The sequence below is a fragment of the Calidris pugnax genome, unplaced genomic scaffold, assembly GCF_001431845.1.
Source record: "Calidris pugnax isolate Ruff unplaced genomic scaffold, ASM143184v1 scaffold82, whole genome shotgun sequence".
NCBI classification, from domain to species: Eukaryota; Metazoa; Chordata; class Aves; order Charadriiformes; family Scolopacidae; genus Calidris; species Calidris pugnax.
The window spans coordinates 2,554,735-2,572,470 of NW_015090833.1; the positions used below are offsets into that span (position 1 = coordinate 2,554,735).

Genomic DNA, 17,736 nt, shown 5'->3' on the forward strand with positions numbered 1-17,736 from the left:
CTTTCCCCGGGCGCTCCGAGCCGGGGCGGTGCGGCCGCTTCCCCCCCTTTTCCTCCTCTGGATCCCGTCCGCTCTGACGGTGGCGAACATCGCCGCGTTTCGCCGTCCTTTTTTTTTTTTTTCTTCCTCATTTCTAGCTCGGATGAGGCGGAGACGGTGATTGCGTGTTGGGGAGGGAGGCATAGCCCCCCCAGCCAGCTGGAAGATGCAGGAATGTAAAAGGATGGTGGTTTTGAGGGTGTTTTTTTGTAGGTGGTGGATGTGTCCCTGGGTTCAGTACAACACAATTGCCAGGGCAGCCATATTGGGATGATGATCTGACAATCCTCTGAGCTGAGGCGGGCGGCAGGAGACAGGATGACAGGCCTGGTAGTTTTGGGGTCATTGGCAGAATATGGGTATTAAGCTGAGATTGGAAAACTAGAATTCACCAAAAAGCAGATGGTGAGTTTGAGTCTCTTCTCTGAAATGTAAAATACATTCGTACCAAATTTTAAAGTATATTTATCTTCGCTCCCAGCTCCTCCCTAGCCCAGTTCTTTTTGTTGTTGCACAACCCAGTACACTGGCATGTTGATAAATAGCCATATGTTTATATGACTGGATTTTCCGTACATTGGCATGTTCTGTGTCCCTGTTTTATCTGGCACCTTCACTTAGGACAAAGATAGCAGTGGGTAGCGTGTGAGTGCAGCTGATATATCAGACTGTCATCACTACCTGATCCTTAGCAGAGGACCTAAATTTGGATTCGCTGTGGTCTTCTTGTTCATAACCCCCTGCCGCCCTGAACAGCTGTTTTGTGAACTTTCCATCTACTAATCTCTATCCTTGTTCATTTTCTTTCTTTAGAGCTGTTGTACTGATTAAGTTACAAGCAATTTTTTTTGTTTAAAAGTTAGCACATTCTCTATACTTACGCAAATATGACACAATGTTAAATAAATTTGATGCTTCTTCAATTCTGATCTGTGCTGGGTTTTAATTTTTTTCAAAATTCTATTTACATTTTATTTGACTGTAGAGATACAGATGCTGGACGTTGTTTTTGTAATCACGTTGAACATGTTGCAAACTTCTCTGAATATGTAAATAATAATTTTACTCTAAATCCCTGCTCTGCCTGTAACTTGATTTCAAAAGATAGCAACATGTTCAGTGTTTTGACATTGCATACAAACTGGTTTGCCAGAACTTTCAAATACATCCAAGGATCCAAGTCTTAATGAACAGCTTGTTTCTTTAAACATTTGTGTGAAAGTCTAGTTACAAGAGCTGAGAGATGTTGGTGATTGACCAACATCTCTGGGTTTGTCGGCTTAAATAACTGAAAACAGATGAGGTATTTAGATGATTTGTTTAATGACACACTTTAATATTAAGACCTCACCGTGTAACTTACAGGGTGGATATCTTTTAATAATAGTTTAAAATAAGTGTAAAATTAATATGTAGGGTTTACTTTTGTGCTGATGGAGCTCAATAAACAACTCAAATATTATCTACCACCTGTTTTAGAGCCATTGGTGTATCGTGTCAAAGACACAGGAATGCAGGTCCCTTCTTTCCTCGGTTCCTGATTGGATTAATACAGAGAACGTTAAAAGATACACAGCTCTTAGATTTTTTCCAAGACGTTAGGAGAATGATTCACTCTAGCATGGCTGGCAGCCGTCTAAGCCTATAATGAACATAGAAAAGACAGCTTCTTTTTAAAAAAGATTGTTCTAAATCTGTACCACAGACTCTATAGCACATTTTGTTTTGTTCTGTTGCAAGTTACTTCTCCTGTTCCCGCTCTGTAGGCAGGGTTTTGTAGTAGTAAGCGATACTACTGGGGTATGTGAACCCAGAAAAACCAGTTGCAATTTGTTATCTGTGCTGCTGTGCAACTTGGTATCGCTTGGCCTTATCCTTCGGTGTGATGAAGGCAATACCTCCTTCAGGAACTGTTACAACCACTTAAAGTTGCTACTAAGTGCAAAAGAGCCCTCAAAACCCCAGCAACCTCAAGTTATGGGAAGCTTGGAAAAATACATAGTTTTTAGTTAATTTTTTTTCTTAATGAAAATTAAATCTTGCATAGAGGGATGGTGTTGAAACCATCTGAAGTCATGTGCAACTACAAGGAGGCATTTTGCTTCAGCTCTGAAAAGTAGTAGAGTTGAGAATGAATGAATTACACAGCATTTAATTGTCTGTGGGCATAAAAGTTAGGGCTGGGAAAAGTTGGTAATTGAAGAAGTCTAGTAGTTAAATTTTTATGCTGTTGTAGGTGATTTTGTGACCTGTTCTGTAAGAATTTCTTCATGGCTGTGTTTCAAACAAGGCTATTATTTGCCTAGTGCATATGGAGTCTCTGGCGGGGTGCTTTTCATGCTTTCTTGTTGTGAATATGATGTTCAGAGATACTCAAGAGTTATTTTTTTTAAAAGTAGATGATTCTTTCACTCTATCTTATTTTTGCCACTTTCCTATATATCCTAGTTATCTTTAGAAATTAATGTAGTGCTCTGAGAGCTGTTTCTATGAAACCATGAGGAAAAAAACCTTTGCTTGTGGGACTCTTCAGTAAGAAGGGAAAATAAGTTCCCTACATTTCATAAATAAAATTATAAGAACACATTGGTTATATTTTTGTTTTGTTTGGGTTTTTTTCTTTTCTTTTTTTTTTTTTTTCCTAAAATCCTCTTGACTAATGGCCTTATGTTTATTCATTCACCCTTGTGGGAAGTTGACAAAATTATGGTTTTCACATTAATATGGATAGTCGGGGAAAAGAAAGATGAGAACCATTAATGTGATGTCAAGTAGAGTTTCAGTGCTGTGTTACACCCTATGAAAATTCCACCTACGCGTCTTTTGCTGCAGTCTGACACAGTAAACTGTGTCACTGTGAACTTGATAATAGCAGAGATTTTGCACTTGATAGATTTCTTAAATCACATTTCAGAAATTGAGTGCTTACTGGTTGTGTACAGGGCCATTCCTGTTTTCTAGCAGTGAGGTTCAGGGTCAGTTGAATGATACTGCTGGGTTGTATCAGGATTAGCGTTGTCTCCTGGCTCTCGTGGGAGGGCACAGGTACTTACACAAGGGTCACCTTAAGGAGGGAGAGCAAAAATCCCACCCAGCAGATACTGGGGAAGAAGGTTATAATGAAGCTCCATATTTGATACACTTTGTTACATGAAAAAGTAGGCACCTCTGAGCAAAAGTGAATAGTCGTCCTCTGCAACAACCCAGAATCTCCATTAAACTTTGAAGATCATGTGAATTTATTCACATTACTTCTTTGCTCTATTCTATGTTTAAGTTTTTAGTGAAACTTCTTAAAATTCTGTACTAACCTAAAGCTGAGTGTGTGGTTGACTCATGAGTCATTATTCTACCAGTTTGCTGTACCACTGACATTGAAATTCAGTTGGCTTGTTTCTAAAGACTTTCTTATTCGTCTAGACTGGTCAGATACCTCAGGTACCTGCTAAAATAAGGAATGCTTTAAATTACTTCTTCTACTTGGTGGAGTAATTTAATTTCTGCCTTCACCACGTGATGGCATTAATGAAGTAATGCAGTTTTATTAAAAACTTGTTGTACTGTGTGAAGATGTGTCATAATTTGAATTAAGCACGTATTTTTACCAGCTGCAGAACTTACTTTAGAGCTGAAATGCTTCTGCTTTAGATGTGCCAGTAAGTTTTGTGCTTTTGTGGCTTTCTGATTACAACCCTCAAATGAGCAGTTCATTGGCCGTGTGGTTTATAGATAACCAGAAAAGATGATGCTGAGATTTCTGGGCCCGCCTGGTGACTTGTGCAGGGTACAGTTCTGCCTGTGGTAACTCAGATTCAAGCCAGAAATGTCTGCATTGAATCAGACCAAAGATTCACCTGAATCCTGTCTTCAGCAGTGGCCATAGTGGGTATTTAGAATATAAAGATAAATCCACCATGTAATCATGTTTTCTCAGTATAGGCCCTGAATCCTGTCTTCAGCAGTGGCTATAGTGGGTATTTAGAATATAAAGATAAGTCCACCATGTAATCATGTTTTCTCAGTATAGTCTTCCAGGTTCTGAGAGTCTGCACCATGGAGGTTTCCTAGCCAAGGGTGGTAGCTTCTTACTAGACCTTGATGGCTTTTTCTTTGAATCTGTATTATTGCTTGTTGAGTCTGTTTAACTTCAGTACTGACAGTGTCCTGTGGCAAGAAGTTAAACTGCTTAATTGTAGACTGACTGAAAAACTTTCTTCTAATGGAAAAGGCTGGTCAAGGAGAATCCAATCGAACCAGTCTTTATTAAGCCTACATTTCAATACTGTCCCAGACGTGCCTTGAAGTTTGGCTTATGGCTAACGGGGTGGTTTCCTGCCAACTCAGGTGCTCCATCCTTTGGATGCGGTAGAATCTTAACAAGTATTTTGATAATGAAGATAAATTTACTGGTGAACATTTGCTGAAGATAGATAGTAACATTTAACCTGAGGGCAATAGTTTTTGATTCCTCTTCTTCCTTATAGTGTGTCCTTTAATCACTAGATATACAAGTAGTTAACGAGTTTTTCTTTCCTTTGGGAAGAGGACTTTCCCAGGGCTGCAGAGGGTTCTTTGAGGTTGGTTGGTATGCACTTTTCTCTGGAATGCTGAATATTGAAAGTCAGTGGGATATAGCCCATGACACTTGTGTTAGTTTCAATATGGCAGGAGTGGTTGACAGCTACAGAACCTAGATATATAGTGCATGGAAGCTACATACATGCTGAAATCTAAGTAGCTGTATCTTTACTGCTAAAATTGTCTTTGTAAGGTTGAGCCTAACACATGTTGCAACCAGATCTTCATTTTGGAGTTGGCATCCCTACTTTCTGGGAAGAAAACCAAGTAATGAAAACAAATATGTACGCTTCAAAAGAGCTCCTGCGGATGACAGGAACTTTTGACTGGGAAGGCTGTGTCCAGGTGCTGTTAAGTGTATTTCCAGTTCCCTCTTTGCAGTGACAGCTTTTAGAGGGAAAGGGTGATTGTGGAGCAGAAATTGGAGTTATCAAACAACTTTCAACCTCCCTAATGTTATCGACATTTTGCATGCAATAACTGTAAATAACTGAATTATATTTTTTTTCTTTAGAAAACACCAAGAAGGATAACTTGAAACACTGTTGACCCCCTTTCACTTTCAATTTCTTGACTGCACTACAAGCAACCAGAATGTCGGGGGCTTCAGTGAAGGTGGCTGTTCGGGTCCGGCCCTTCAATTCCCGAGAAACCAGCAAAGAATCCAAATGTATCATCCAGATGCAAGGCAATTCAACCAGTAAGTTTATTTTAATCTTGTAAAGGAGTCTTTCTCTCTCCTCCCCCTTCCTGCTTAATCCTCTTTTTTTTTTTTTCTCTCAGACTGCACTGAGTACTATGTATGTTATATCATCTACAATTGCTCTTTTAGGGAATATTCTTTTCTGAGGCTGTTATTACAAACTAGATTGGCTCCCAATTTGACTAGAAACTCTGCAACATGAGTATCTTGATTTTGATGGGGTTGTTTGTGGTGTTTGCTTGTGGCGAGTTGAGAATTCTACAGAAAGATTAGAATACCAAAGTGAAAACCTTTTTGTTAACTTCCGTGTGGGGGAATATTACGCAGCGTGTGCTTATTCTGCAGTCTGTGCCTTTGCTTAGCAGCATAATTTGAGTGAGAAAGCTAAGGGGAAAGGGATGTCAAATTTTATGCTTTTGAGATTAGATGTCTAAACGATGGCAAAATAGCAGATTACAGTAATTTTATTTTTTAAATAATTATTGTGGGTCTAATTTGAAGAAGACTCTTCTATGTGAAAGGGAGTGTGGGCATGCCATTTATTGATTTTTTTATTTTTATTTTTTAATTTCGTGCTTTTTAAGGTCAAGGCAATATTGCTACCATTTGCTGCAGTGTTGTTGGCCATGTGTAGACTAATGGCTCTACCTATAAACTGCTGCTTTTGTAGCAGCTTTTCATGATGAGATAATGCAGTAGAGTCGTCTTGTCTATAGCTGTAGGAAGTAACACTCCAGGAGCTCCGAGTTCTTTGCTGTCTGATGACATGAGTATTTCCTCATGCTTGTTAATACAAAGGAGGTTGCATACAGGCTCCTTCTTTTTATTTGCCGAGGTTGTACTTCAGCCTCCTTCTGCAATGGAATTTGTCCTAATTGTGGTTGCTTAAATTATGTACAGTGTTTCTGGTTTCGTTGGAAGAGAGGCATCATATATAAGAGATCTTGCTTTTCAGTGTGCTAAGTTCTTATCTTCAGACCTTTTGTGGAATATTACCTGAAGAAACTTGGGTTTTTTTGGTTGGATTTAAAAATTTACATTTAAAATGGGGGGAGGGAAGTTTAAAAGTTGTATCCCAATGTTGCCTGCTAACTTAGAGGTGCAGTGTAGGTGGTGGAAGAATTAGAAACTCCATTAGATGGCCTTTCTTACGGAACTGTCACCATGCTCTGAACTACAGCAGCACCACTGGCTGCCTCTGTAATGGGTGTTCTTGCTGCTGTTGTGACACAGCAACAACAATTCTAGACACTTCAGATTTTTGAACTCTAGGAGCCAGTGGAAACAGCTTGTTTGTGGTACCATGATGACTGTGACCAGTGAATCTCTGGCAATCTGTCTGTTTGCATGACATGGCAACAACAATTCTAGACACTTAACGTTTTTGAACTCTAGGAGCCAGTGGAAACAGCTTGTTTGTGGTACCATGATGACTGTGACCAGTGAATCTCTGGCAATCTGTCTGTTAAGTTTGAAATGTGGTGTAGACAAAAGACACTGGTTCTGGTTCTGAGCACTAGAGCTGCACTACAAAGACACTTACATTTTCAAGAAACTGCATCAGATTTCAAAAGGAGAACAATACTTCCTGATTTATCTAGTTGGAAATTTCTTTACAGCTTTTGCTATATTTTTTTGTTCTGGAAGTGTTCTAATGTGTAGCCTTCTGTTTGAGTCCTATGGCTCTGCTACAAAATGGGTGATGTGACAGATGGTCAGGTTTAAGTCATCAGGGGCCATTACAGGCTGTGGGAAAGGCATCAGTTGCAATAGTTACACATTCTTACAATCTATGGGCTGCTTTTTTTTTTTTTTTCTGTACTTCCCTCTTTGAGGAGAAATGCAGAAGAAAGCAGTAGGCAGGGGAGTAATTTTACTCGTTGAACAGAAGAGGATCATATAATAAAAGATAAGAGTAAGGCATTGTTTGATGGGGGGAAAAACCTGAGCAGAAATATTTTCTCCAGATAATCTTCCTAACAAAGTTGTCTGATGCACATAACTTCAAGCTGAAATTCTTCTGGTATGCTTTTAGGCTATGTTTTAGATTTGGGGGCATAAGTACTGTTGCTATTTCTGCCAAAGATTCTTTCTTTTTCATGATCCCTCAGTCTTTGCAGCCTCACAGTTACATTATTTAACTCCTTATTATTAAGGTCTGAATTTGTTGGCTCAAAGCTGACTACAGAAAGTGACAACCGATCTGACTCTCATGAATCTCCTATCTCTAGCAATTTCAAAATAAAGGGAATTCAGTAGTAATTCTTGCCTATGGAGTTCCTGCTTCATACCTCCACGTGCTAATGAAATAACCAAAGCTTAGATATTTTGCCTGTAAGAAGGTTATTTTTTCGTTTGTTCGCTAATCAAGTTGACAGGAGGCAAATCTGAGAGGCCGGTGATATGTTGGGTAGTGACTATTTTAAGCCTCCTAGACAGTTACAGTTCCCTTATCTTGGAATTAAAGCCTAATGGACTATTGTGATGAACAGGACTGATGGGACAGTGTGAAGTCTGATCGCTAACAAGGGGTTTTGACTGCTGCTTGAACTTTGATTCTTTATATATATATATTTATTCGCCAATGTTTTCTATGAACTCTTTGTGGGTCCTGAATTTAAACTTTGTCAGAGTCTGAGCTTTGTAAAGGTATTGGCTGATGTAGGTAGAGAGTATGTTATAGTGAAACTGAGGGGAAGTGGTTAGGATTATTTTAAGGGAAAGTCTGGAGTTGTAGATAATGAAGTGTATCACGGGTCTACTCAATTTCTGTTTTTTTTAAATGAATTTATGAAAAAAGAGTGTCTTCTGACATCCATAATGAAGTATATTCTTCAAGTTGGAATGCCACTGGGGTTGTTGCCTGACTTGCTGCTTTTGTTTGTCAGTTTTTGTGTGAACTTGGGGGTTTACAGCTTGTGGGAGTGCCCATCATTGAGGGTGGGCTTGCCAGCAAAACTGAAAATCCTCCTGGGCTAGAAAACTTATTCTCAATTTTGTTACATGGTTTAACTTTGCATTAGAAGCAAAACAAGTGTAAATTTGTTGTAGACTTGAGTCTCCAACAGAATTAACTTGTTACTTTTTCTGGCTTTTATGTGATTTCCTTGTAGAAGGTCAAGGCCTTTAAACAAGATCCTAGTAGATCTCCAGCTTTATCATTTCTCAGCCGTTAAAAAATGTAGCTGAATAGAGTTCTATATATGTCTTAGTCTCAGAATAAGAGAGTTCTTACAAAGGTCTTTAACCCACAATGTCAAGAGCACTTACTATGAGTAATTAGGACTCCTGTTTTTCTGTTGGAAGGATGCAAAATATTGGAATTTTGAAATCAGTCCTTGGAACATATTGTTTGTCTCTTTTTTTTGTTTGTTTGTTTGTTTTTGGTCTAGTGTACTAAGATGACAAGACTAGATTATTTTTTTTTCCCCTTTATGGCTGCAGAGGTATTGATCTCCAGTAATACAATATCTTGCACTTAAAGAATTGTCAGTCTTTATGTTTTTAAAATATCTGTTCCAAAAATGAAATCCTGCAGTCCAGCTGAAGTCACATGTGCTGACTGCATTAAGGGGCTGGGATTTTGGCAGAAGGCCTGTGCTGCTCAGATCCTATCTAATTGCAGATGGTAGCCATTTGAACGGTACTGGCAAAAGGTCTTCCACGGAAATGGAAGCACTGAGGGTAGGAGAACAGAAGATATTAAAGACAGGAGAAGTTACAAGCTGCAAAATCCTACTAGCGAAGTTAATTTGGGAACACAAAATGCTTTCTAAAGAAGAGGTAATGTCACCATCAAATTACTACTTAAAATCCCCTACCAAAACAGTAATAAAGTAGGATTAATTTAAGAAAGGACCATTGTTGTTATTAGTATCAGTTAGATACAACCTTAAGAAACATAAGATTTGTTTTCAAAAGCACCTGCTATGCAAGGGGATTCACTTGACCTAAACGCTTTACAATCATTTGGAGTTATGTTCTGAAGAGCAGGTCAATGTGGTCCGTGGTCGTAGGAGAACAGAAGATAATAGAGGGGTTCTTTACAAGCTGCAAAATCCTACTAGCGAAGTTAATTTGGGAACACAAAATGCTTTCTAAAGAAGAGGTAATGTCACCATCAAATTACTACTTAAAATCCCCTACCAAAACAGTAATAAAGTAGGATTAATTTAAGAAAGGACCATTGTTGTTATTACTATCAGTTAGATACAACCTTAAGAAACATAAGATTTGTTTTCAAAAGCACCTGCTATGCAAGGGGATTCACTTGACCTAAACGCTTTACCATCATTTGGAGTTATGTTCTGAAGAGCAGGTCCATATGGTCCGTGGTCCAGAGGTCCCTGGTGGATCTGAGTGAGTCCCCTAATGTGGTCCGTGGTCGAGGTCCCTGGTGGATCTGAGTGAGTCCCCTGTGCCGGTCCCCGCTCAGCACTGGGCACCATGTGTCTGTGCTGGCAGCGCTGCCCGTAGCGCAGTCAGCTGTGCCAGCCTTCCTGGGGAGAGAAGGGAGAAGTTAGTGAGCTCTGAGGACTTTTCATATTGATAATTAATCCCCTAGGGTGATCTCTCTGTTAGCAGTTCTTACTCTCAGTTAGCTTGACCCTGCCTAGTATATTGTTTCCATCTTCTGCTTATTACAGAATATTCTCAAGTGAAACTTGGCATCAGTGGACTGTTAAGTTCCTTTCTTGGTGGTTTATTGATAAAATCCCATCTAATACTGAGACTTCTGAAATAATGCTTTTGTCTTTTCCTCTGAGATAACTTTGTCAGTCTTTAAATAAATTCGAAAATTTATCTTCTTTAAAATATTGTATAGGTGGTTTGTTGTGCTCTAGGTCAAACTCACCACCAGCTTTTTGAAATGAATAATTCAAGAATATGTCATGGATGTCAGCATATCCTGATTGAATATGTTTTGTCTTTAACTCCTGCTTTTTCACTGTTTTGTTTGGAATGATTTACACTGATGCATCTTACCCACAATATATTAACTACTTACTGTCTGTCCCCTCCATAAATTACTGTTTTTGTGGCAGTGGGAAACAGATTCTGCTGTGTAATACATGGGCTGAAAGGTGGGCTATAGATCTAAGAGCAGTTTCTGTGTCAGTAGCTCTTGTACTCATTCTTGGATCAGGTTTTCAGATGTAACAAATATAAACCATGTTGGCAGCTGCTGCCTTGGATTGTTGAAATTGAAAAGCCAAGTTATTCTGTGCCTAAAGACACACACCAGTGTTGCCTTGTTCTGGTGTGTGGTTTTGTTGTTGTTTGTTTGGCTGTGGGTTTGGTTGGGTTTTTTTGGTGGAATTTATTTGATAATCCTGTCTGTAAATAAATAATGCATAAATAAAAACAAATGCAAATGAAGCAGAGGTTCAAGCTAGCAGCTACAAGACAGCATTTAGATACTCATCACTAGCAGAGAGTCCAGCTAGCTTCCTCTTTTAAAAAGCTAAAAATTATATAGAAAATGGGACTAATGAAGCTGGGAAACACGAAAGTATCCTACTTGGGATGTGTCCTCTGCAATTGATGTTACAGTAACTGTGCACTAGATGAATGAAAATAGGGTTTAGCATCTTGTGGGTGCCAGTGACAGAGTAAAACAAAGTTCCCAAAGTATAATTCATCTGAGATGGTTGTATATTCTGATTTGCCATCAGCCCTGTTTGTGTAGAAGCACACCTGCACAGCCTGGCTTATCTTGAAGGGTATGAGTGCAACTGGCTCCTCAGGTTAGGACTGAACATTACCTCTTTGGATTCTAACTCAGTAGCAGTCTGGGTGGCTCGGTGATGTCGGCAGGTTCTTTTTGGACTGCTTAAGGTATTGGATCTTTAATGAAAAAAGGCAGAGGGGAGCGGTCCCGTTGTCCAGGAACAATAGTCCCAGCTGCTGCTGCAGACATATGGCAGCTGGGCTCTCCAGCAGGAATCCCTGGCATCCAGAAAACTTCATAAGGCATTCTGGAGTTAATTTGTAGAGGTTGGGGGGCAGAGGCGGGGGGAATATTTTTCTTTTAATGGTCGGTTGTTTCATATTTTTTTTTCTCTAAGGCCGCTAAATATCTGGTCTAAACTTAAATATTTAAATAAGAAAAATGAATAGAGAAACATCTAATTTGAGTTTCCTTTCTGTTTGGGTTTTTTCTTTTTTTCTTTTTTCTTTTTTTTCTTTTAAGCTGTGTCCTGCTTTATGCAGTTGTTCTGGAGCAAAATGGGTGGGAAAGCAGAACTTAAGGCTTTTGATTTATGATGTGTTTGTCCAAATTAGCGATATTTGAAATACAATACTAAAATTGCTGATATTTGAAAAAGAAATCAGAACTATTCCAAGGTTCATAGAGCAAGATTACCTCATCAGTAATTCAGTCAGGACTTTATTGGTATACGTTGATGGGGATATTGTTAAATTTTGCCTTTTTCATTGTTATGTAGCTCTAAGAAGTAGTAACCTCTTTCAAAAAAGTTTAATTGTAAAGGGGGGACAACTATGGTTTGCTGATCTTTTTCGTTCTGATTTAATTCTTTCCTGTTTTCTGAATGAAAAGGCATGCTGAATGGAAAAGAAACCCTGTTTGTAATTTTGGATTTTGTAGTTTCACTGAGGAACTTCTATTATGGAAATAATCTTTAGTCTAAATTACTGATGAGAAAAGTCCTTAAAAGAAACTGGCTTTTATTTAGACTAGCACTGAGTACATGTAGATAGCAAAATAATGGGAATTTATGCAGCAAATGCTACATAGGTAGAAAAGGCAAGCAAAGGCGTTCATTGTAGTGTCTGGCCTAATAACTTTTCTTTTATTTATACTTCTATTGCTGCGTCATTTTCAATGGAAGTGCAGAATAGGTGGGAGGATTCCTTTTCATAGATAGATTTCAGTCTTGACTCTCAATCTGTCTTCTGAAAATGAATAATTTTAGATATGTCAAAAAAATAAGCATACCCTATTTCTGATGACTTGTGCCTGACAAAAAGCATTGGTTCCAAAAGCATGTTGTGTAGTGGTTTTTTTTCCCTACATACAGCTTGTTTTCTTTTTTTCTTTCTCTTTTTTTTTTTTAAGTGTTTCCAATTTTTTATGCTTGCATCATGCACAATGGGGTTGTCTTGGGAAAATAAACAGCAGTGGAGGAAAGTCACTTAACCCCTACCCTGATCTTTCTCATCTGTAAATCCTCCCAACTGTGGTTAAAACTAAGTGAATCCTTGTCCAATAGGTTAATATTACATTGCATTTATGGTAGATGTGTTATCAAAACAGGCTATTTTATGGGAAGATAAATTATGTGTCATGTGGAGGATGCGTGAATTGTCTTGCAGTTGAGGCTGAATTGGGAACTAATTGGAGAAGAGAAAAAGCACTGGAATTTTTTTTAGGTGCTTGGTTTTCCTTCTAAAGCTTTTCTCATGATTGTATAAAAATAACTTCCAAGTGTTAATTCTGCACACAGTTAAAAAAAAAGAAAAAAATCTGTTTTGGAAGATAACTTTGGGAAGGTGGGAGAAGATGAAAATTTAATGATTTTAAAATGTTAGAGGTACAAATAATGAGCATGGAGTGAGACTGTGGGATGGCTAGAATGTTCCAGCCAATGTTAAATGTAGTTGGACTACATTTAAAAAAATGTCATGGAGTTTGTACAGAGCCATAGTAGAGGGAGATAATGTTACTGATGAACTCCAAAGAGTTTTCTGTCAGTGGTGACTAAAACATGAAATCCTGCCCCTTTGGAACTAGTGCCAACTGACACAGAATTTAGGGCTTTAGAGATGATTCTTCTTATCAAAAGCTTAAATAATGTGCCATCTTCCAGTATGCAAGTAGAAGTAAAGAAAATGCAAGTTGGGAACTACTGTAAGGATTGGATATTTTCACTATATGAATCTTTTAAGATCTTGAGGCTGGCAGAACTGACTGCCCAGGATTCCAGTGCTATGTGATGTCCTCTTCACGCAGCGCTGGCACGTGTCTGAAGGTCAGGATGGCCTTTGGAAAGACCATTGGCTCTTGGAGACAGTCATGTAAAAGCAGGGGGTGAAGTGAGATACTGTTTTATGTGCCTTGAAGCAGGAAACATGCGAGGAAAGAATTCAGCTCACCTCCCAAGCACTCAGGCAGGTACATACACACACCTGATACACGTCTTCTGCAATAGGATGTTTTCAGGTAATGGGTTGACCATGGAAGTTTTGGAAAGGCTTTGGTTGAGCGTTTCGGCGAGGTCGAACAGTTTGGTTTGACTGGCTCCCGCTTGGTGCAGAGCCTGCTGGCGTGCCCTTCTCCCCGAACACCAGCTGGAGAGATGGTATTTATAGCTCTTGGATCTGTAGGAGCAGCTGAGGATGAGCACGGCTTTCTAGCAGCTTCTGGGAGCGAGCATTTGCCTTGCTCTGGTGCTATGGAGCCTCACGCCCTCCCCCAGCCAACCTTTCTCCCAGTCCAGGGCTGAAATTCCACAGTGGGGAGAGAATCCGGTTGAATTCCAAATGAGCTGTTCTTAGCTTCTACTTGGTTTCCTTCCCTTTTAATGATTTGAAAAATGCAAACAATGCTTTGAAAAGCAAGCGCTGCTTTACAAGCTGGAAGTGTCCATTTCCCTTCATTTATCTCTTATAATAACAACCCTGAAACTGTGTCTTATAAAAACAGTATAGCCATATATCTGATTGCAACGTATGCCTAGGAAAGAAGCCTGTATTAAACGTGTCTTTGGGGTGTTATTCACGTTCCAGCAAATAAAGAATGCCTGCTCCACCCTGCTCTCAGAAACGAACATGTTCTCATTGTTGTCATTCCAGTCTACAGATGGCGCAGATAGATTTTCCAGACCCGTGCGTTTTAAGAGACTGTGTATATTTAATGTTAATTTAGTCTTGTGGAGTCAATTCTGAAAGCCCCAGATCTTTTGTATTGGTTAAATTGATTATTCAGCCACAATAAAATAAAACTACTGCTTGTATTGATTCAAATAGAGTTTAAAGAAGGCACAGAAATGAATTATTTGGTATTTATTTCCCTGAATGGTAGCCCTTCCAAAGTTCTATCTAGATGAGTGTGTTTTTTTGAAAATTTCTGCCTATTCCTTTACCACTGATTAATGAGAACAAAAGTAAAGACAGGACAGTGATTTTTTTTTTTTTTTTTTTGCTAGCTGTTATCTCTTAATAAGTGTTGGCATTTGGTAGGAGTGTGTGCTCTGTGTAGGTTACTGCTGCCACTAGGGGAATTATTGAGGCCGGTGTGGTGCCTCTTTCGTGAGATAAAACCTGATTTTATTTCAGATGTAGAAATGAAAGAGGCTTTGTGCCTTCAGCACTGACCCGTAGCACCGGGAATGAAGATGTAAATGACACAAAGCAGGCTGTATTGCAGAGCGGTAGAAATTCGGTTCCTCCAGTTCCATGCCTGACTTTCACCATTATTGGGTTTTATTTCAGATTAGCAATTGGTAGTGAGATTTTTTTGTGGCTTCTTGTTGGTTTTTTTTAAATATTAATTTGTCAGTCCGTCTCCTCCCCAGCACAGACTGTGTATCAGCTAATCCCGGGATTTAGCCCAAGTTAATTCTGTCTCCTGGTGTTTCTCTGAAGGACACACCGCAGTTATCCTGCAGTCACGGGGGCACCCCGCAGTGACTAACGGGGGGCATGTCTGATGGCAGAACACCCTGTGCTGGGACTCTGCTCACTGACAGGGGTGGAGCTGTTGAATCTCATGAGTTAGCTTTAAATGCAGTGAGGGATAAGAGAATAATTACAATTCTTACCTCTTGTGTGCTTTGGGCTCTTTTTCTTTCAAGAGCTTATTGGTAAGAATTGCTGTTACCCCCAGAGACCCAACTGCACATCATTTCCAACCTGGGAAATCTGTGATGTGCTGAGGAGCAGTGCTGACTGGGATGAAAACAGATTAGGCTTGAACTGCAAAATCAGTCCTGTTATAATCTGACATGAGATTTAAGTGGTTAAAAAGTAGTTTTGGTCATTCTTTGTGCCTGCGAAAATATTTATGTGGCTGAGTAGACGGGAATGGAATGAGGGGGCTGATCTTGGCTAAACTTGCCTGCTTTTTTTTTTCTTTTTTTTTTTCTCTGTAGGTTTCCCACTGTCTGTTTACTTGATTAGTTTTAATGGAGAATGGAAGTGTAAATCCAGAAATAAAGGCTTGCAGTTGGAATGTGTTTGTGTGTGTGTTTAGGAAGGGGTGAGAGGACAGAGAGCGCTGCTTCCAGTTTGAACTATCACAGAGGACTGTAACTCCACATCAGCTCTCTGTTGTGCTTCACAGTCTGGTTATAATTATAAAATAAAGTGTGTATTTGAGGTGTGCTTTTTGAATTTCAACCTCAACAACTCAGGATTGGACTGTAATAAACACGAGATGTCTGAAATGACAATAAGAATTCAAAATAATATATATTATAAAATACATGGGTACTGTTTCAGTAATGAAGTGATCTTTCAAAGTTTGCTAACAGTTCTTGCTAAAATGAAAAACTAGCAATGACTTTGATCTTATAGATTTGAAAGGTTGAAAGTGTATGTTATTTTTGTGCTAGCTGATAAAGCAGATGGTGGATGGTTTGGAAAATGTTAATTAAGGAAGAAGTAGGATGGACTGTGGAAGTACCTTATGCCAAGAAAAGAAGTTGCCTGTTTAAGTAAGGGCGTGTTAAAATTCAGATGTATTGCGGAGATTGGGTTGTTACTGTTGATACAGCACATCTAAAATTATAATTCCTTAATTGATTGTGCTCCCACTTTCTCCTTAACTTTTATTAGGCTGTACTGCTCCTATGATATCAGTCCTTGTATAGGATAAGTATTAGTTAAAATATGTGTGTCTTATGTAATGATACAAAATTTGAGACTATGTGGGCATTTATCTCCCTCAACCAAATCAACAATCTATAGAGTATAGTTTCAAAACATGACTATTTCCATGCCTTTTTCTCAGCCTTCCATTCCAAACAGAGATGCTGGACATGAATCCAAACTGTGGTTGTTGCTTTGATCCGGGCAGAGTTTATAGACGCTGCAGAAGGAAAATAGTATCTTCAGTTTGTTTCATCCCTTCCATTTTCTGTTCGGTACAAAAAGCTTAACTTGTGGAAAGCTGAAAGAATCCACATGAGCTAAGAAGTTGGCTCTTGGTGAAGCAAGGGGCCTGAAAAAGGGATTGAGTTTCTCAGAAAGTGGCCGCTGAGGCTGACTCCAACGCTGGAAGTTCTCCGGTGCCGTGCTGATGGTAACTAATTATAGCTGCAGCACAAAGCCTTAGTGTAGGTTTGCAAACAGAAGAGTTAATTGCCACATTGGACCTTTGAAATAGCAGATAAACAAATTTATTCTGTAAGATAAAAAGGCCATTAATGTGTTCCTGCTGTGATCGTCTGCTTTATTGCCTTTCTCATTTCCTGAGGCTCTGTAATTAAACCATTAGCTTGCTTACCATGCCATGAGTCGGTTGTGGTGAGAGGAGATAGATGATGACCTATTTCATGATTCACTAATACAATTCATCTTGGCCTTGCATGGTTTAAAAAAACAAACAAAATAACCAAAAAGCTTTTAGTGTTCTTGTGGGTACCAGAGATACTGGAAACAGTCCTCTTACTTTTTAAATTCTGTTTGTTTTCTTGTTCAGCTGAAAACACAGCTTGCTGAGTAACATGGTGCAGAAAATCAATGTTGCCCACTTAGTCTCATTTCTGCATAATCATGCTTGCTTTTTCAATTTGGCATATGAATTCTTAGGATAAAGCTTACCTGTACTATAAGATGTCTTTTAATTTCTTCAGGAATATCCATTAGCTTCCTTTTAAAAGTAGCTAGATTTCAGGGATTTGCTTGTCCCTCCGAAGAAGATGCTCGGTGCTACAGACACCTTCAAGTCAGGTCAGTTACTTCAGTTTGAATTCCTGGGTTTTGAACTGCCTCATCATCTTCTTTCAGGTCTCTTATCTCACATTATTGCTTATCTGATCACTTGGCTGAAACTCGGACCGTACCAGACAGGACTGGTGCTTGTAGCTACCCACTTGGTGCTCAGGATTCCAACTGAAGAGGGTTCAGTCTGATCGAAATCCACTGAGGTTGTAATCTTATATTTTCTCAACCAGCTCTGTTCATTTGTAGAGAGACTGAGAACTCTGTTAAGCCAGTGATTCTGTAAATGGAAGCTGTAGAGTCTGTGTAAGAAACAGGAATGGGAATACACAGACTTCAGGCTTGGACTAGGAGCTGAGTGAAAAGGCTTTTTGACTGGATGGCCGTGGTGAGGGACAGCAAGCGGAGTTCCGGGCAGCCAGGAGCTTTTCTTTGACCCCTTTCTGTTGCGGTGGAAGGTTTTGGCCAGGCAGCTGCATTCCCAACCGCTGACAGAGCTGCCTGCTTGC

General features: G+C 39.3%; 1 protein-coding gene across 8 annotated transcripts in view; it reads left to right on the top strand.

Annotated features, from left to right (window-relative positions):
- Positions 1 to 17,736, top strand: part of KIF1B (kinesin family member 1B) — a 92,835-nt gene that overhangs the window by 420 nt on the left and 74,679 nt on the right. For all 8 annotated transcript variants that reach the window (XM_014941374.1, XM_014941379.1, XM_014941376.1 and 5 more), the window contains exon 2: positions 5,132 to 5,317. In XM_014941374.1, the coding sequence (XP_014796860.1) occupies positions 5,212 to 5,317 (106 nt within the window). In that variant the 5' untranslated portion in view covers positions 5,132 to 5,211. The remainder of the gene's footprint in view (positions 1 to 5,131; positions 5,318 to 17,736) is intronic.